Genomic DNA, 20702 nt, shown 5'->3' with positions numbered 1-20702 from the left:
TACATTACATCCATTGAAACCCAGCTTATAAAAAAACAATCCTGAAAAGCATCTCTTTTTTTTTGCAGGTTTCCACCCAATAGCAATGATATTATTTTCCTATGTTGCGGTAGTTTTTATACTTACTTGTCTGCTCGAGTCCACAGCTAGTCATGTTGGTTGGCCTTTTAAAATGCATGTTTCGTTTTTTTTGTTTTTTTTCCATTACTTTGTTCCACTACTGTCAAAGCCAGTAGCTTTCTGTTTCCCAACTCAGGTAGTTAACTAGAGAGAGGTGTTTAATATACAAACGGTGAAACATCATTTTCCAGGAATAATGGTTTGCCCTCACTGACTTTCAGCAGTGTAATTAACATGAATCCAAATATTATCAAAACACTTATGCAGGTGATTATGGATTGCCTCAAAAGACTCCCAACTTACGATGAAACTGATAGGCTTTTTAAAACGTGTTTTGGGTTTTGTTTTGCCATAGTACCTTTTACGGTCCCTTGTGCTATCACTGTTTTCGAACAAATACTCACTGTCGCTGTCGGGTGTAAACCTTCTATGTCCAAAACACTTACTTTCCAGTAAATAAAAAAAAATAACCTGTGTTCCAAATTGGATCCAATGTAGTTATTATTTAGTCACAAGCTCTTGTCAATACTTTTCATTTGTTCAATATTTATAAACCCCACATACAGATGTAACCACTTTCCTCTCACCACAATTTTTTTTCTACAAAATTAGCAAAAATTGCAGATCTACAATCTCACAATGTATCGTGACGCCTTGTGATCTTGTAGATTGCCCATTCTTTATTGTGACACTGTAGTATGACAAAGTAGGGCATTCATTTACCGGTGGAAAAAAACCCCATAAAAAATGGAAATGTGGAGATACAAGGATTCTGCCCGACAACAACGATCGTACAATTGCAGCACAAAGCGACTCACATTCGTAATCGCACCGATTTCAGCCAATCGCTGTATCACAGCCGCGGCAGCGAGACGTTAAAACTTATTCCCAACGGAATAATCTCTGCTGTGATTTATTGCCAGGATAAAGGCTCACTTTCTCTCCTGATAGCAACTGACTCCATTTCTCCTCAGTTTGCTCACACCCCGCGTGTCCTCTGACCCTCCCAACACGGGCAAAGCACACAGAAAAGTATTAGAAGAAGATTACATTAGAGGGAAAGGTTAGGAACTTCTGCTGCCTGGAGCAGTGAGCACAGCGCAATCAACACATTAGGTATGGGATTCACCAGAGGACTGGTGGTGTGTTGGTGTGTGTTACGAGCCTTTGTGTTATATATCAGGTTAGAACAGCCAATTTAACCGTGTGTCAGACTTCGGTGCTTTGATTAATCACCGACCCCTCGCCCCCGTTTTGCGATTGCCGGCTGGAAAGTAGGATATTCACAAGGTGGGGTGGGGGGGAGGGGAGCAATGAGACAGATATACGTATGGATGTATGGATATATGGGCTGGTTAAGGAACGGAATAATCACACTTGTGTCTTGAGTGAAATGTTAATGGGAATTTCCAGTCTATAGTGTCGCCTAGCACCCGAGGAAATATGAGCTCACCTGAGACCCCATATTGAGTTTAATTGACCCTTCAAATAGAGAAGAATACCACACACTTAATGTGCTGGAGCTCCAGAGTATTTTAATTACAAACGTTTCGACAAGCTGCCGCTATCAGGGTATGCAACACACAAAACATGTGCACTGGTTTTTTAACCATTTAAACCCTCTAGACGTTAAAAAAAAAGAAGAAAAAACGGAACCTGAATTGGCTCTCTACTTGGACCACTTTTTTCCCGTCTACACCAAAAAAAAATGCTATATTTTTGGGTAATGTGGTAGAGCATACATGGGCAACTGGCTGCCCGGGGGCCACATGTGGCCCCCACCTTCACTTAATGCGGCCCGCAGGTTAATATCGGAATACTGATATATTATTGATTTCAGCTGTTACAATTCCAAACATGCAAACATGACCCGCTTTAATTACTTCAGTCTATATTAGTAGTTTATTGACTAGTATTACAATTCTATTGTCTTTTTTATGTCCAATGTATTTGTATTTAAGTTCATACAAATGCATTTGAAATTAAATAAAAATTTTACTTTTCAGGATTCCAATTCAAAAGTAGCAAAAAATAGCAGATCTACAAGCTCAAAATGCGTCGCAGCGCGGCGCGTTTTGAGTTTGTAGATCTGCTATTTTTGTGTGACATAGAATTTGTGACATTTGTGTGACATAGAATGGTAATTAATTTACGAAAAAAGTTAAAATACAGAGATAAGAGGTGTCTACCCGACAGTATATGCAATGTGGCCCTCTGGAGTGAGTGTGGAAATATAGTGGCCCTCTCCATCGTCAAAGTTGCCCACCCCTGCTATAGACGTAAAAAAAAAAAAAAGAACCTGAATTGGCTCTGTACTTGGACCGCTTTTTTCCCATCTACACCAAAAATAAAATACAATATTCTTGGGTAATGTGGTAAAGCATTAGTCCACATGGGTGTGGCCCTTCAGGTCACATGTTCAGACCATGTGTTCACCAGGTGTAATCCATTCCCAGCTGCAGCAGCTAAACACCACACACTGTCAAGACATAATACACAACAATAATAAGATAAGACAACTATAACAAGGAATATATAAGAGGAAACAACTCAAGCCATCATTATTTACAAGTACAGTGTACACATTACATTAGTATCAGACTAATGCTTTTATAAGTCAATCTTGTGGACATCATACAGCAAATATTCCGTCAGAAGAATGAGAGAAATGTGTACAGAATCCTATAGGGTGAGTACATCAAGAGAAAACACTTTCAATCAAACTCAGTATTTAACCCATGGGATGTAAGTGTCCTTAAATTATGGATTCTGAAAGCCTCTCTCATTAAGCAAGAGGATATCCAGATTACCACCTCCTCTTCACCTATGCGGTTGTTATCACAACTGTCTGAAATGCGTGTTGTTAATTCTCAGTTTTTCTAACATAAGATTTACCACTCGGACGGGCAATTAGATATTTAACAGCTTTAGTGTGACGTGAAGTAATTATCCACTTAATAGGAACAGGTCTTAATTTACTCCTAGCAATGGCTGCAAGACAGGTTCCAAAAAAAATGTGAAACTGGGGGGAAATAAAAAAAAAACACTTGGGTTTCTTATCTCAAATGAACTTTTGCGAGCAAGTAAGAACTGCTTTTTATATTGTAATTGTTTTATTCCTCAGAGGACAGAAGCAACCTCTAGAAAGCCAACACCAATAGCATCTCTGCAATTCCTCACACAAATAATGTATAAAACAGCACTGATTGTATCAATAGCTGTGCAGCTTTGCAGGCTTTCTTTAGATTGCAGAGGACACACCAGGCAAAATGTCTCAAATGACCGGAAAAGTAATTTTACTTTCCTTTAGATAGTATTTGAATGTCATCGGAGTATATGCATCTGTGTCATTTTTAGATTTGAGCTAAAAAGCATTATTTTACACTTTGTTTGGGCTATGACCTTGTATAGCAGATATACAAGCTCGCACTGAGTGCCGCGCTACGAGCTTGTAGATCTGCTATTTTTTTTAAATCATGAAAATGTTTGCAAATCTTTGAATATATATTATTTTAAAGCGAACATTTGTAACTCAAATCTTTGCTTCTGGGGGTCCCTGGAACAACATATTTTGAGATGGGGGTCGGCAGCCAAATACATATAATTTTGGGGATCCTTGACATGAAAAAGTTTGAGCACCACTGATATAGAAACACATACATTTTTCAGAATACTGTTGGGATTTAGACGACATTTGTATCGGCTTTCAGGTCTTAATTAACGGCTTTCCTCTCCCGCACCACCAGGGATCATCTCGGTGAACAGCCGTCGGACCCCGTTCACGGCGAGCGGCGAGAACGAGATCCTGGACCTGGAAGGGGACCTGTACCTCGGCGGTCTGCCGGACAACCGGGCGGGCCTGGTGCGCCCCACCGAGCTGTGGACCGCCATGCTCAACTACGGCTACGTGGGCTGCATCCGCGACCTGTTCATCGACGGACGCAGCAAGGACATCCGGCAGATCGCCCAGTCGCAGAACGTCACGGGCATCAGGCCCACGTGCAGCAAGGTGTCGGGGAAGCAGTGCGACAGCGGCCCCTGCAAGAACCACGGCATGTGCAAGGAAGGGTGGAACCGCTACATTTGCGACTGCACCGGCACCGGGTTCTGGTCCCACACCTGTGAGAGAGGTGAGTGGAGCGCTCCCTACCCCCCCCCCCCCCCCCCTCCCCAAATTCTGCCGTCGTCTACTCTCTCTGTCATTTCTGTTGCCTTTGCAATGTTTGGTTTTCTCAAAGTTGATGAGTGTGAAAGTGTATTGTTTATGTCAGCAGCAAACGTTGATTGATTTGTTGCCAGAGGACTTTTTTTTCTCAGAGACTAACCTGTGTTACGACGGGGGAACATTGCTTTAATGCTGACGACTGTATTCGGCCCGGTCAAGGCGATTATAAGAATGTGCAGTGTTGCTGTTCGCCGATGCATTTAAGGTGGCTGGAGCAGAACGCAGCTTGTGCACTGAAGTCTTTTCTTAGGATAACTTAAATGAGGTGTTTATGAGGATCGCCAAACAATCAGAGAGATGCTGGCATTATATGTCAGGTCATCCACACTTCGCATTACGAGGCTTTCTGAAAGATAGAATCACATCAATAAGTCAGGCAACAGTACTGTAGCTTCTCCCATGCAGGTTAGCGGCTGATTCCTCCTTTTTTAGCTGCATGGTTTGTTGAGGAGAAAGAAAGTGTGACTTGGGACTATTGCTTTATAACATTTACGGAAGCTTTGCTGAAACATTTAATAGGATTTTGCTTTTCTGGCAAGTGGGGTTAGGGAAAAAGGGATGTGGTTTTTCCCCCTCCGGAAGAGGTTGCCGTTGGTTGAAATTGAACTTGTCTCCAGATTAAATGGGCTCTTCTTGTCTGGTTTAAAGAGCTTGGCCACATTACGTTTTTATGAGACGAAGGAGATAGGAACACTGAGCTATGGGAGAGGATGCTATCTAGACTATTGTTCTGCTAGATTATCCACACACCAATTTAAAACAATCTATCTTACAAAAGATGTTTGAGGTTCAGAAGAAGCCTTTAAATACGTTTTTTAAGGAACTTGAGGGATAAAAAAAGAAAACCCACTTTGTGGAGGAATAATGACTTTTTTGAATCTGGTTGATACCACCTGCAGGTGCCTGGGTGAGCGTGCACAGAGCCTGGGACATAATAATGAAGTGTTAATGAAAAGCGAAAGCCTCAGGACAGCATTTACAGTCAGGAGCACACAGCCATACTGGATAAACTAGAAACAGAAAGTGCTTCTGTTTTGTAGACAATAATTTTTGAGAGGGCACTCAGGGATGTAGATGTCCCTGAATACCCTCTCTAAAAGGAGCCCGAAAAACACACACACACACACACACACACAACCATAACAATTTAAATTGTTGTGTGTGTGTGTGTGTGTGTGTGTGTGTGTGTGTGTGTGTGTGTGTGTGTGTGTGTTTTCGGTTCATGATTGTTAAGCACAAAGAAACTAGAGCACACTGGAACCTACATTATAGATGGGATTTTGTACCCTCTAGCATTAAAGGACAAGTGTCATTTTTTGCTCAAGAGCTAACGCATGGTTATGAATCCCATGCCTTTCATTCTTGAACGTGCATAATGATTAAGTGAAAATGGGGCATCGAGAGACATTATGAGCAAAAACTGCGCCGTTGTCAAGATGAAAGAATAAACAAGAGTTTAATTTGACATTCAATATAATACATGTTTAGTTTCTGATGGTACCCGGGGCTGTCCGTTTGAGTTAACATTGTCTCGCTGCTTTTGACAAGCGCGTGTCTATTTCTGTAGCACTCCCAGACTGCAGTATCTGTACGCAATCTATAAACGGGGGCTGTAATGCGGCTATTGCCTGATAATATTTGCCAGCGCACTGTTGTGAACCCAAAAAAATAAAACAGTCGATCTACAAGCCGACAATGTCTCATGGTGCAAGGTGTTGAGAGCCTGTTGATCTGCTGCGTGACATTGGTGCACAACTAAGGATAAATCAGGCGTAAGAATGAACCTCCATCACTGCACCTCCACCCGCAGAGAGGGAACACGTGTCCTTAACGCTCCTTTTCACATTACCATTCTCCACTCCTTCAGTTCTTCTTCTTTTGCCGTCCGTCTATCCATCAATCCTTCTGTCTGTCTGTCTGTCTGTCTGTCTGTCTGTCTGTCTGTCTGTCTGTCTGTCTGTCTGTCTGTCTGTCTGTCTGTCTGTCTGTCTGTCTGTCTGTCTGTCTGTCTGTCTGTCTGTCTGTCTGTCTGTCTGTCTGTCTGTCTGTCTGTCTGTCTGTCTGTCTGTCTATCTGTCCGTCTGTCTGTCCGTCTACCGTCCATCCGTCCAGCTATCCCTCTCCTCCCTCTCACACATCTGTCTTCTGAATAGCTATCTACGGGTTGTTCAGCAGGCGTGTCACACAGCAGGGTGGAAACACACTATATAACATTCCTGAGTTTAACTCGAGGGTGTAAACACAGAGAGCATAAACATTAATTTACTCTCTCGGTGTTAAATCAGTGTGACAAGGGGACATGCTGGCCTTTGGGGCCAGAACAATACGGTCAGCTTTTATGATGTGACATGTTTTTACATTGCACAGTAAGTCTGAGGTGGCTGTAAAAAGTGCTGACAGTGACCATTATTGCCATGATATACCATATTGTACACAGTGTCAGTTTTATGGTCCAGGTGGTGCGGGGACACAAGCAGGTTTCCTGCTCCCAGCATGTTGTTTGTGTAGTTTTGATGTTGAGAGCATCAGACGAAAAACACTATAGTTGGAGTTGTCGAAATAAAATTGCCTTCAGAGGTTGTCACAGACCAGCATGTTGTTTGGATTAGACAAAATGCAATGTTTCTGTTCTGTTTCTGGAGGTGCACTGACCTACGATGGAGCAACACGCAAAAAATATATATATACTGTGCCAATTTCTATTGTGAGACGTCAACATCAGAGTTTTAACCACTTCATGCGAAAATAGCCGCTCACAAATCACGATGCAATGCGTTTTGAGCTTGTTGCGAACGCGGAAGGACCGACCAAGTGGAGCTTACTATGTAACTCTGCCTGGGTTGTGTCTCTGTATCTCTGTATCTCTGTGTGCATGTCTCTGTCTGTGTCTCTGTGTGCAGTGTGGCTCAAATCCTCAGCCCTGTGTGCAGCCAAGTAAATGTCCAATATAGACGTACCATACATCAAATGAAAGGTCTTTGAAAACTGAACACACCTGTCAAGGTTGCGTTTAAGCCCGCCCCTTCCCCCGGAAGCCACGCCCCGGAGAAGGCTCCTAAAAACTCCCCATTGAAACCCCATGTTAAATGAAAAGTGCCCGATTCGCTCCGAAACGTTTTCTACCCCCCCTAAGTGGGGGTCTACGAACAAATACTTCGGGCTCGGATTTTGGCTCCGCCCCCCGGAAGTGGGTGAAACAGGCACTTCAAACACTTTGTTGAATTGTTCAAAAACATTCAAAGTTTTTTTTTGGTGAATTTCTATTTTTCTAAGATGCTCCTTTTAACGCAGAATTTTTTTCTATTTTTTATATATTTTTTTATTGGTTATTTTTTTTTAGATGATTTCTTTTCATTATTATTTTATTTTTTTGGCGTTCGCTTCCCGCGTTCGCGCGTCTTACTTGTAGATATACTACTTTTGATATTTTAGAAATGTTTTGGATATTTGGGAAATTCTTAAAAAAATGTGAAACGTTGCTTGAACATGTTTGGTCATTTGTGTGTGTGTGTGTGTGTGTGTGTGTGTGTGTGTGTGTGTGTGTGTGTGCATGTGTGTGCATGTGTGTGCGTGTGTGCGCGCGCTTGTGTCCGGCTCTTAGTTCTGCTCTCAATGACTGCTGCACCTATCCTTGTGCTCAGTGGCCACACCCTTCTTGCTCTGCAATGAAATAATGTAGGTCTTTTTTAGGAGACTGACGAAGGCAATGGTCGAAACAGTTAATGTAAAAATGTGCATCTGGAGCCTAGAGTGTGCGGTTTCTCCTTCTTTTTATTTGTGGAGAATAATTACCCATATTGGTAGTGGAGATTGATTAGCAATGTATGGGGTTGTGTAGTTGACGCTCTTCTGCTTTAGGGCACATCAGGGAGTGTATCAGACAACCTCTGAGATGTATTGACACCCAGCGCTCCGTATTGATCTAAAGCACACTATACGGTACAAAAGAGAAGGCTGTTAGTATGATGAGAGAGGGGAGGGGAGGAAGGGGGGGGGGGCGAGGCTGTTCACCAAATGATAGAGATCAATGCTCTCACAGGGAGAGGCGCTGGTAATAGAGGTTTAGATTTCTGGAACCATTGTTGGAGATTTTATTTAGTTCTGCTGACTCCATTGTATTGCCGATATGTGATTTTGTCAGCCCTTGTTAATAATGATCTGCTGCTCATTAAGTTAGCATTTCCTTGGCATGTAGTGGAGAAACTCATGATTATGTTTGTAAAAAAACAATAACATTGATTTTTTTTCTTTTCCTTTTTTTTCTTTTGGTAGATCCAAGTGGACCAGTGCTTTGACTGGCATTGTAATTCTTAGAGCGTTGGTTCTCAAAGTGGGGTCCGGGGACCCCCAGGGGTACTTGAGGGGGTTCCAGGGGGTCCCCAGCTAAATGATGGATAGGAACCAAATGGATCCTTATGGGTCTGTAACTCTGAGAGTGTACAAATGGAACCAAATGGACCCTAACGGGTCCATTTGGTTACATTTGTACACTCTCAGAGTTACATTAACATTGACTTTACAATATAAATTGGGGTCCCAGAGATTGAAATGCCATTAAATGTGGGTCCGTAGCCTAATGCATGTCAAACTGGGGGTCCTTGACATTAAAATGGTTGAGAATCACTGTTAGAGCCGTAAAAATCTTCTCTTATGGGGGTCCCTGGCTTATCTTTTCAAATGGGGGTCCGCGGGCTAATAAGGGTCAATTTGGGGGTCCTTGAAATGAAAAAGTTTGAGAACCACTGTCTTAGAGCACCAGACTCTCACTAGCTAAAAAGGCGGGACATTAATCATAAGTTGATATTTTAGCCTGAGTGTGGCACTAGAAGGTAATGATGGCAGGGGGTCACTCAAAACAGGGTCAGGGTTCATCCTCCGGGAGGATGAATGTAGCCTAGCTGGCGTGGCCAGATTCATCTGCTTTCCAGGCCGGGGTGGATGCATGCACTCACTCCGCAGATTTCATGGCAGACTGCCCACAGATTTTAAGATGGCGTGACATTTTGGCCTAAGGGTGGCACTAGAGGAAAGGCCACAGGGCCAACACAATCAAAAGGCGTTCATCCTCCAGGGAGCATGAAGGTCCACAGGGAATTCCATGGCAATAGAGCCAGCAAGCGTTTTTTTAAAGATAATATTGTTTGGGAACAGTTGTAGGTTGGAGAGGCTTATTGTCGGTATCAGCCTGAGCGCAGGAGTCTATCCCCGTTTCGTCTATCCCCTGGGAGATGGATTGCTGAGGTGGAGTGCAACACCTACCATCAGCTCCCAGTAGCTACTTACCACACGACTTGCCACACCCAAGCCGGGCTATTCATTCGCTGAGTTGTCGGTGCCCGGGATCGGAACCCATGACCTTGTGGTCAAGAGGCGAGTGCTCGTCTCTTGACCACTCTCCGACTGAGCTACCCGGACACAATTGTTTGGGAACAATGGGTTGGATGGGCGGACCAACATTGCCTTCCTAATGGCCCCTTAGCAAGTGAAAGGGAGTATTTTCTGGTTCCAGAGGGAGGGGAAATTGCTTTTACAGCTGATGGCTGCTCAGATGGCTTTAATGAACGAGCGAGGGGGAGCTGTTGGGAGTGTCCTGCTCAGGGAACCGCCGGTGACCTTCTGATTCCCATACGGCCTCTCTACCCACTCGCTGCGGCAACCCCAGTCAAACTAGTGTCCATTTAACTCAAAGAGTGTACAAATGTAACCATTATGATCACATTTGTACACTCTCAGAGTTGCATGGATGGATGGATACATTAGCACTGAGGATGCTGTGGTTATACTGGACGTTTAGCATGCTCACTGGCCAAGGCACCATCAGGGAACCCTATAACTTGGGCACATGTGCATAAGAAAATCTATATCCCAGTTTCAAATCCATAACCCAGTTGATAAACCTGTAGAGTGAATATCTCCAGACTCGGCAGCAGTGGTGGAAAAAGTACTCAAATTCTTTACTCAAGTAAAAGTACCAATACTGCAATATAAAAATACTCTGTTACAAGTATAAGTCCAGAATAAAAAATTTACTTGAGTAAAAGTACAAAAGTATTGGCATCAAAATGTACTTAAAGTACCAAAAGTAAAAGTACTAAATATTTGAAAATAGCAGATCTACAAGCTCACAACGCGTCGCGATGCGACGCGTTGTGAGCTTGTAGATCGGCTATTTTCAAATAGCCTAGCTATAAAATAGGACTGAAGTGGTTAATGTATGTTTCATTATATCATAGTTTATATCTGCAAAGTAATTAGTAACTAAAGTTTTCAAGTAAATGTAGTGGAGTAAAAGTACAATATTTGCCTCTGAGATGTAGTGGAGTAGAAGTAAAAGTATTGGAAATTGGAAAAACTCAAGTAAAGTACAAATACCAAAAAATTGTACTTAAGTACAGTACTTAAGCAAATGTACTTAGTTACTTTCCACCACTGCTCGGCAGTGTAGGTGGTGTAAACGATCACAAGTATGATGGCAATCGTTGTACATTACAGTACATTTTTTTTACTGAGTGGAAAATTAAAGACGACGTTCCTGTCTTCCAGCGGTGGTAAAAAAAAAAAAGCTGGCAATTTTGTTGTCGTCCCCAGTGTAACAAGATGCAGCCCGACACATCTTTCTGACTGATTCGAGATCAAACAACATGCTTGGGGGACACTAACAGACAACAACATCCCTTGTCAGATCTCCGTGCTCCGCGTCGTATCTGTGTCAGGCTCAGATCTGTCGGGATGTTGTCGCTGCTTCTGTTCATGGCTGTAGGTCTGTCTGTCTGTCTGTCTGTCTCTAGCCTGATTTATACTTCGTGGCGTCACAGGCAAAATAGCAGACCTACAAGCTCACAAGGCAGGCGTCACATGGGGGGGGGGGGGGGGAGTGTGCCCGCTGCCGGCCTAGCAGTCCAGGCGCATACCACATATAGGCTCTAATGTCGAGTCCCGAGACCTTTGCTGCGTGTCTCTGCCCGTCTCTCTCTCCCTGTTTCCTGTCTAACCTCACTGTTAACTATCATTAACCCATTAAGACCTGTGTAATTGTTTTGATTTGAGCTAAAAAGCATTATTTTACACTTTGGCTATTCAAAAATAGCAGATCTACAAGCTCGTAGCGCGGCACTCGGTGCCGCGCTACGAGCTTGTAGAGCTTGTAGATCTGCTATTTTCGTAAAATAATGCTTTTTTGAAAAATCGTGAAAATTGTGTGCAAATCTTTGAATATATATATTCTTTTAAAGCGATTTAAAAAAACTCAAATATTTGCTTCTGGGGGTCCCTGGAACAAAATCTTTTGAGATGGGGGTCCACGGCCAAATTCATATCGTTTTGGGGGTCCTTAAAAAGTTTGAGCACCACTGATATAGAAACATACGTTTTTCAGAATACCGTTGGGCTTTAGAAGACATTTGTAGAATCGGCTTCTAATGGGTTAAAGGCAGAAACCCCACCCCCCCCCCCACCCAAAAAAGGGGGGAAAAGGAGGCAGGCGTCACATCCGCGATGCGTTGTCAGCCTAGGTCTGGGATTTTTTCGGAACGCGATGCCATCATGCGATGGAGCATAAATGAATCTCTCTGTCTCTCCCTCTCTACCTCCTCCCGGTTGGCATGTCGTTTTTTAACCCAGCCGACAAGCCATGCCAGCATTTGTGATCAGAGGTCTACTGTGGTATCACACAGACAGCTGTAGTGCCAGCGTGGGAGCCAGTCAGGTTGTTGAGTGTGTGTGTGTGCCGTCTGTGTGTGTGTGTGTGCGTGCATGCATGCATACTGTATGCGTGTGTGTGTAATACACATACAACGTGATAAAACACCAATGAATATTAACACCAGCTACTGTGTGTGCAAAATGCGCACGTGCCATTTCCATGAGAGTGTGTGTGGTAGCTAGTCGGTGCCAGTGTTTTCATGCAGGGGAGTGATACCGGGGGTGCTGGCCCAGGCTAGGCCCCTCTCGGCCGGGGCTGTGACCCGGAGCATAGCCCTGCCAAACGTCCTAGCCTGTGATCTGCATTCAGAATGGGCCAGCTTGGCTCCAGCAGGCCCCAGTAGACAGCCATGAAGGAGACAGACACGGGGAAGGACGGAGACGCTGCTGCTTACTATTAACCCATTGAGACCTGAAGCCGATTCTACATGTCTCCTAAATCTCAACAGTTTTCTGAAAAACGTTTGTTTCTATATCAGTGGTGCTCAATCTTTTTCATGTCAAGGACCCCCAGAATGATATGTATTTGGCCGCGGACCCCCATCAAAATATTTTGTTCCAGGGACCCCCCAGAAGCAACGATTTGAGTTAAAAATGTTCGCTTTAAAAATATGTATTCAAAGATTTGCACACATTTTCATGATTTTTCAAAAATAGCAGATATACAAGCTCGTAGCGCGGCACTCGGTGCCGCGCTATGAGCTTGTAGATCTGCTATTTTTGAATAGCCTAAAGTGTAAAATAATGCTTTTTAGCTCAAATCTAAAAATGACACAGTTCCAGGTATTAATGGGTTAAAGATGTGCATGGCTGGCCAAAATAAATGTCTTGCGTCACCGCCACCTTCTGGCGGTAGTAATGCGTTACTCACTGCTAAAGGCAATAAGTTAGTGAAATAAATCTAATCCATACGTTGTTGTCTCCGCCAGGCTGAAGCCATCTGTCTTTTATAGCGCCACTTAGCTGACTTATGTAAAAAACATAAAAGATATTACTCCTTCTGATTTAATCCAAATTCATGCAAATCGGTACACATGATCTCTATAGTTTCTATGTGATTAAGACAAATCTGTTTGATTCTTCATATTTCATCCTGATTGGCTAAGATTGACATCCAAAGTTTACAGGAGTGGCCCGTTTTGAACAAAATGTCTCAAATCATTAACGCAGCGTCCGAATGTGGTGAAAAAAAATCTACATTGCTGGCCCACAATAACCTAGCTGACCTTGCGGAGAACTTTCTTTTGTTATTTATGTAATTAATATTTATTAATATTTATTAATATTATTTAATATTGATTTTATTGATTTTCATCCCTTTTTAATGTATTTGATAACCGTTCTTCTAGTACTATGTACCCCAGTATTATTTTGTTGTAAAATGTATCTATAAATTGTGTGAGCGTGTGTTTGCGCGTGTGCGTGTGCGTGTGCGCACGCGTGCGTGAGTGCATGCGTGCGCTTCACATATCTCAAGAACCAACCAATCACCTTCACCTTGCGGTGTGTATTGCTGATGCCTCAAGCGAGTGCAGTGTCGAGCGGGAAGTCTGTCAGATCAGAGGTTATCTAGAAAGGACGGGCAGCACGATTACATGCAAAGTCAATGGTCAGGAGGCTACAGTATCTCCTGTTTCCTTGGAAGGAGGCACCTTGATGTACAATTACACCCCCTGGACATGATGCTAGTATGTTGCAGAGACTTATTACCCCCAATCCAACCCTTGATGCAGAGTGCCAAGCAGGGAGACATTGGGTACCTTTTAATAGTCTTTGGTATAGTCTCAGGGCACACACTCTATACCACAAGGCCACTGAGCTGATAATAGTCAAAGATATGAATACATGCAAAGTCTAATTAAATATTTTTGCTACAATGTAACCGATGTGCAGTGCTGACTTTGCTAACACAACCGTTTTTTGGTTGCTGCATTGACCTTTATTCATAAGTCAAACGAGTTAAAGAGCACGTTTTTGGTAACATAGAGATGCAAGGTTTAGTGCGATGTCGAAATATGCCGGTTTAGTTCCGCACCAGAACCAGTGCTAGAATACTGAATCGGAGCTTAATCTTTTCTCCATATAACAGCCCACAGACGGATAAACCGAAAGGAGAGAATCTCATTACTTTAGCCGAGACGATAATGTTTCAAGGTGCGCGTCGTTCTCCTCTCTCTCATCTTTGTGAGCCAAAGCCAGAGGCTTCATTCTCTTTTTTTTTTATTCTAACATTCCATTACAACGAGGAGGTTATCCAAATGTTATTAGTCCCCACCGGAGAACAGCAAATCAAAGCATGGCATAGATCAGTGGTTTTCAACCCTTTTCATGCCAAGGACCCCTAAATTGATATACATTTGATCGCGGACCCCCACCTGAAATTTTTTTTGTGCCAGGGACGAAGATATGCACACATTTTCAAGATTTTTTCACTCGGTGCCGCGCTATGAGCTTGTATATCTGCTATTTTTGAATAGCCAAAACTAAGTGTATTAAAATGATTCTGACGCTATGTTAACTAATTTCACTGGGGACCCCATGGTACCGCCCCCCAAGGACCACTGGTGGTCCCCGGACCACTGGTTGAGAACCACTGGCATAGATTATTCAGGTCGTCAACTCATGCTGTCCGACTCCTCAGAAGCCTGACCATAGCAGAGACCATGGGTATTTGATGTCCTCCTCCACTGTCTGCCAAGGGATGGAGGCTGGCATCTACAGACAGGCTGTCTTCTTCTCTAGGCCAGCTATATACCCCGTCCAGACAGATGTCCGGTCAGTCACTTTGTCTTTGTGTTTGCACACTAATGAAAGAAGCACATGGGGCAGCTTTCTCCAGGATCGATGCGCTCTCTTTGTGACTGATTTGTTTTAAAGTTGTAGTTTGGAGTGTGTGTGTGTGTGTGTGTGTGTGTGTGCTGTGTGAGGGGTGGGCACGGGGTGTTGCTGACAAACAGCTCTTGCAGAGTGCTGTGGTGCTGATAAAGTAGCCCAGTTAATCAGGTAAATAGGCCCTGTAATGAAGTGTGTTTGTCTGACGCTGTGCCAGGCCAGCGCCAAGTGATCCCACTGAGACTCTCCTCTTTCTGCTTCTCCTCCAAGTCTACACATGCGCGCGCGCTACTCTCTCACACACACACATACACACACACACACACACACACACACATACACATGCACGCGCACGCAGTCATAGTACAACAGAAAACGCAGCACAGTCATACACAGTCTCTCACACAGACACACTCAAATACACAGGAGACAGATTGGATTGTGTCTAATGCATATTGCATTCTCCCTGACAAGTTGCCACCGCCCACGTAAGTGCCTGTGTTTCCCCCCCGACCGTCTTTGGAGGAGAGGAGAAGAGGAATGATGGCTCCAAACAGCATCAGGCTCCGTGCTGCTGATGGCTGAGCACCGTGTATATGTCCTCCAAAAGATCCCTATCCTTCACCACACACTGCCTTCTATAGTCTACACCTCATCGTTTCTCTCCTAGCGGGGAAAGGACATGCTGCTGACAGCTTTGAGAGATGGAGCAGGAGTTTCCTAAAAGCTCTCAGTTGCACCGTGGCTGCATACTACTGTAAGCCAGGCGTTTAAACAAAACAGCCCCATGCCTCAAATAGTTAGCAGCGGTTAGGGATCTGCCCACTACCCCGTGCTGCTGTGTAGAAGCTCTGCTCGGTGGAAGAGATGGTGGTTATTGTAGGCGTATGTGGACGCGGTTGCTATAATGCTTCTCTGCAGGTGTGAATCACGCCGCATTAAAGCTGCGGTGAAAGGAATTGACCTAAGCGGCGGGGTTTCTAATAATGACACGGTTCACACAGTAGGTTTCCGTCATTAGCAACACATCCAGGTCTACGGTATCCCTCCGTCTATACCGTACGTCTCCGTCTGACATGACCCCCTTTCTTTGTTGCATTCATTCATGCTGTTTTTCTCTCTCTTCCCCTCTCTCACACTGACGTGCAATTATGTTCTTTTAGCTCCTTGCTTCTTTCATATAACAAATAGCAGACAAAATAGCAGGTTACCCGTTCATGGCCTTTTACTGTTGAAACACAGTCTAATGAATGAAGTGTAGTGTTTACTGTATGTATTAACTGGCTGTGTGTGTATGATCCGAAAGCATTGTTTGATTTTGAGCACAGATAAAATGGATTTTGAGGTGATTGTTTGATTTTGACAGAAGAGTCTGGGGTTGTGTGAAAGTAGTTTGGAGATGAGTTTTTTTTTTTTTTTTTGAATGCTTAGCAACTTTGAAAGACTGTACAGTAAGGATAGTAAATGCAGTAGAATAAAATGCAGCAGCATCTGTACAACTGTAGACGATGGATATGGATATCCTTCCATATTGGAATGGTACCACCCAATGTCATTTAGATAGTGTTTACAACAAACTCGACTGATGCAAGACGGAATGGTCTTACATTCAGAAAAATGCAGTCCACAACGCAAGAACTCAAAGCTCTGCACTAAACAGTAGGTGCTCTATTAGTTTACCAGTGTGATTAAAGGTAGGGTAAGTGATATATATATATATATATATATATATATATATATATATATATATATTTTTTTTTTATTTTTTTTATTTATTTTTTTGTTAAAAAGGTTAAAGTACTATATTCTGATAGTAATCATTGCTACAGAGCGTTTGTTCGGTCACAGGGGTCTCACCAGCTCTATAGTAAACAGATTATAGTAAATTTTCAGGTAGGTGACAACATTTAAGCCAATCAGGAGAGAGCACTGAAAATGCATTTTCTGTTTAATAAAGAGCTGTAGAGACTCCTTTTACTGAACAAACACTCAAAGCAATGAGTACTATCAGAATATAGAGCTATTTAACACTTATTTTAACCCAAGAAAATCACTTACCCTACCTTAAGTACTGGTACTGTATATGTTCACTATTATTTAAAGTGAACATTTGTAACTCAAATCGTTGCTTCTACAATTGTCTTGGACAATGTAGTCCATTGTCCAAGAGGTAGCTAACATCACAAGCTATCTGAGGCTTCACGCCGTGTTCAGTCCACTGGTCCCCTTGCGAGCCTATAGACAGACACGTGACATTATTACTCTATTTATAGTGGAGTCGATTGCCTACAAGTAAGCCTGACTGAGTGCTCCCCCGCCTCTCTTCACTAGCAGACTAGTGAGGCTGCATGTATACCCACATACCGTACGTACAGTGCATTTGTGAATTGAAACCCATTCATACTGATAGACTAGATCCCTGTCAGAGTTGGTCTCCTAGACTGTCACCCCGGCTAAAAAGGATTTGGTTTGTATTGATTACATTGCAAAGTGTTGATGTCACACGGTCCTAAATGCCTTTTTAACCACATCAAGGAAGCTCAGAATATTGGACGAACTCCCCGACTTGTGCCTCGGGTCCTGTGCTAGTGTTTGCTACAATTTATCACCAAAGAGATTCGGGTTTTGAAACTCGGTTCAATTCAAGCTTATGTTGAGATTAAGATGCTCACAACACGACTGTCTGTCTGTCTGTCTGTCTGTCTGTCTGTCTGTCTATTTTCAAATAGCCGATGTATAGGTTTAAAGTGCTCATCTGTTGGTCGCTTCTTATGGGCTTGTTTTCATTGACCTGGTTGCTTATTTCTCTCGCAAAATATGGCAACACTGATTCTCTGTCATTGCTTATCGTTCTGTCTCGTCACGTCCCACTCATAGCGGCATGACCTGTGGTTTGTGTGGGGACAGACGTCGCCAAGGTCCTCTGTTTCTGATTTAACATGCAGGACAATAGAACATCACCTCAAGTCTGATAACCTCACACCTGTTTGAGAATGCAGCGCAGACCCACTCACCTTACCGCATTTTCTCTCTCACACTTTCTTTCTCTCTTGGCGTTTGGAGAATGTTATTTATTATCCGTGAGTTAGACAGAATGTATAGACTGTAGTCTTTCAGATTGCCGTTGCCAGGGCCATCATAAGGTTCCTTTACAGACCAGACAAGGACAAGTGGAGAATGACAGCGATTGGTGATTGAACTGTCGTCTGAATGTTCAGAAATCTATTTTGTCACTGTGAAAATGTCTCATGGCACGTCAGCAACATACAGTTCATGTTGAAATGAAAGGTCACGTGTGTGTGTGTGTGTGTGTGTGTGTGTGTGTGTGTGTGTGTGTGTGTGTGTGTGTGTGTGTGTGTGTGTGTGTGTGTGTGTGTGTGTGTGTGTGTGTGTGTGTGTGTGTGTGTGTGTGTGTGTGTGTGTGATAGAGAGTGAGCAAGGGAGAGAAATGTGAGAGAGACGGTGTGAGCAAAAGTTCAGGAAGGGTTCATATCGTAATTTAATTTCAAAACACTGCAAAAAAAGACAGAGGCCACGGCTTGTCAGTGCTGAACTTCCCTCAACTTAAGTGCACACATGGTTCCTTATGTCCAGCTGGTGCTAGCTCCCGCTGGGCCTTGTTTAGGGTTTTTTTTTTGGGGGGGGGGGGGGATTCTCAAACGGAAACACAAGCAGCAGGGAGGATTGTCGTCAGAATGTTAACCCTTCACTGGACCACACTTTGATTCAGCAAAGCTAACCATGGTTTAACCTTGCCTAATGTATGTCTCAGAGTTATAAGGTTGGATTGCCTATACAGTATGTCTATGGTTGATACGTTGGATACCCTAACCCTTGCATATGTCTTGGGTTGATAACCTTAAGCTGGATAACCTCAGCCAACAACGAATACAACAAGAGTTTGATAACTTTACACATATTTGTGTGCATGTGTGCGTGTGTGTGTTTGTGTGTGTGCAAATATAGCCTAATATCAAGGTAGCCTGCGGTTCCTCCCAAAATAGTTGACACATAATTGATTTCCTTTCCCTCTCCTCGATTCCTCCTCCTTCCTGCCCTCATCCCTTTCCCTGCCGGTCCCTCACCCTTTCTCTTTCCACCGTCACCCCCATCCCTCCCTTCTAAAGGGGTGATAAGCACCGACGCTAGGACGTTTATCTCGGCAGACAGAGAAAGTGACACCTCAAGGTCTGCCCTGACTAACAGGCCAGGTGCTCTCATACATACACACTGAGAGAGAGAGAGCGAGAGAGAGAGAGAGATCTTATGGATGGAGGGAATATAAGATGGCGTGGAATTATTTGAGCGATGAAGAGAAGAACAACAGGGCGAGCGATGGGGAGAAGGGGGTGATATGGTGGAGGTGTGTGCAGTTGTGCAAGCATTTGTGTATAATGTGCTTGCGTGTGCGAACGTATGAGACATGTATGAGAGTATGGGTGTATGTGTGTGTGTGTGTGTGTGTGTGTGTGTGTGTGTGTGTGTGTGTGTGTGTGTGTGTGTGTGTGTGCATGTGCTGACATTTTGTGCACGTTTGTATGTGTATGTATGCATGGTTTATTTTCATTTTTTCTCCTCCTTTCTGCATTAGAGTTGTTTTGCACTTTCACACCCCGGGGAGGCATACTAAATTAATCCTATTTCATTCGAGGATGAAACGTGGCTCTGCATTGTGCCTGGTGCAGAAAACGCCTGGGACAGCATTTCATTTTCTCCCCTCATTTCCACAGTTTCTAAACATGGGGGTCTCCATTCACTCCTCGTTCTCGGGCTTTTGTTCCATTCGTCTTTTAACACTTATCGGCTTCCCGCGCTGTCGAGTAATCGCGGAATTGAGCGGAATAATGAGTTCGGTATCTCGCCGCTCTATCAACGGCACGTCACGTGTTTCCCCGATTTCTATGGTGTGCACGAGAAAAAGGAGAAGAGAAAAGCACTGGTTTTTCTAAAGAAGCTTTTTTTTTGTGTGTGTGTGTGCTATGAAATGGGGGGCTGTGAAAACTAATTTAGCTCTCGTCTCATTCTCTCGCCGCCGCCTCGCCACACGTTGAGGTGGTACCGTGTAGTTCTGCAGAGGGGGATGCTCCTTGGTGATTGGACAAGGTGGTGGCGGAGATGGAGACATTAACCCCTTTGCACCGGGAACGCATCTGTGTGTCATTTTTTAAGATGTCTTTGGGCTATTCAAAAATAGCAGATATACAAGCTCATAGCGCGGCACCGAGTGCCACGCTATGAGCTTGTAGATCTGCTATTTTTGAAAAAATCGTGAAAATATGATTCAAATCTTTGAATATATATATATTATTTTTAAAGTGAACATTTTGTAAAATATGTTGTTCCAGGGGCCTCCAGAAGCAAAGATTTGACTCTGTGCCGCGCTATGAGCTTGTATATCTGCTATTTTTGCATAGCCCAAAGTATAAAATAATGGTTTTTAGCAAAAAATCTAAAATCTAAAATAAATAAATATATATAGCTTAAAATCTAAAACAAATCTAAAAACATTCCCGGTCTTCATGGGTTAAGTCACGTTGATGATGTCAGGGCCAGGGGTAATCATCCTGAACTCGAGGGAGAGGAAATGCGGTGAAATCCCCTCCACAGCTCTCCTCTCCTCTCCTCTCCTCTCCTCTCCTCTCCTCTCCCATTTATTATCCAACAGTCCATTATGCTTGTGAGTGGAGACCTTCACTCTCCTCCTGCCATAAGCACAGGCCTATATGTATTTCTCCTGTGGAGGCGTATTAAGCCTTCCTGCAATGCTGACAGTTCTAGCTGGCCCACTGGAGAAACAACAACAGTATAACTGTAGAGGCAGCGA

At 43.5% G+C, this 20702-nt stretch overlaps 1 protein-coding gene across 1 annotated transcript in view; it reads left to right on the top strand.

Annotated features, from left to right (window-relative positions):
• nrxn3b (neurexin 3b) overlaps nucleotides 1-20702 on the top strand; it is a gene marked incomplete at its 5' end in the record, with an annotated part of 438954 nt that overhangs the window by 138149 nt on the left and 280103 nt on the right. The window contains one exon of the mRNA XM_080453658.1: nucleotides 3867-4250. Within this exon, the coding sequence (XP_080309784.1) occupies nucleotides 3867-4250 (384 nt within the window). The remainder of the gene's footprint in view (nucleotides 1-3866; nucleotides 4251-20702) is intronic.

The sequence above is a fragment of the Gymnoscopelus braueri genome (genome assembly GCF_963280865.1).
Source record: "Gymnoscopelus braueri genome assembly, chromosome: 16".
NCBI lineage: Eukaryota > Metazoa > Chordata > Actinopteri > Myctophiformes > Myctophidae > Gymnoscopelus > Gymnoscopelus braueri.
This window is presented reverse-complemented; position numbering and strand designations above follow the sequence as displayed.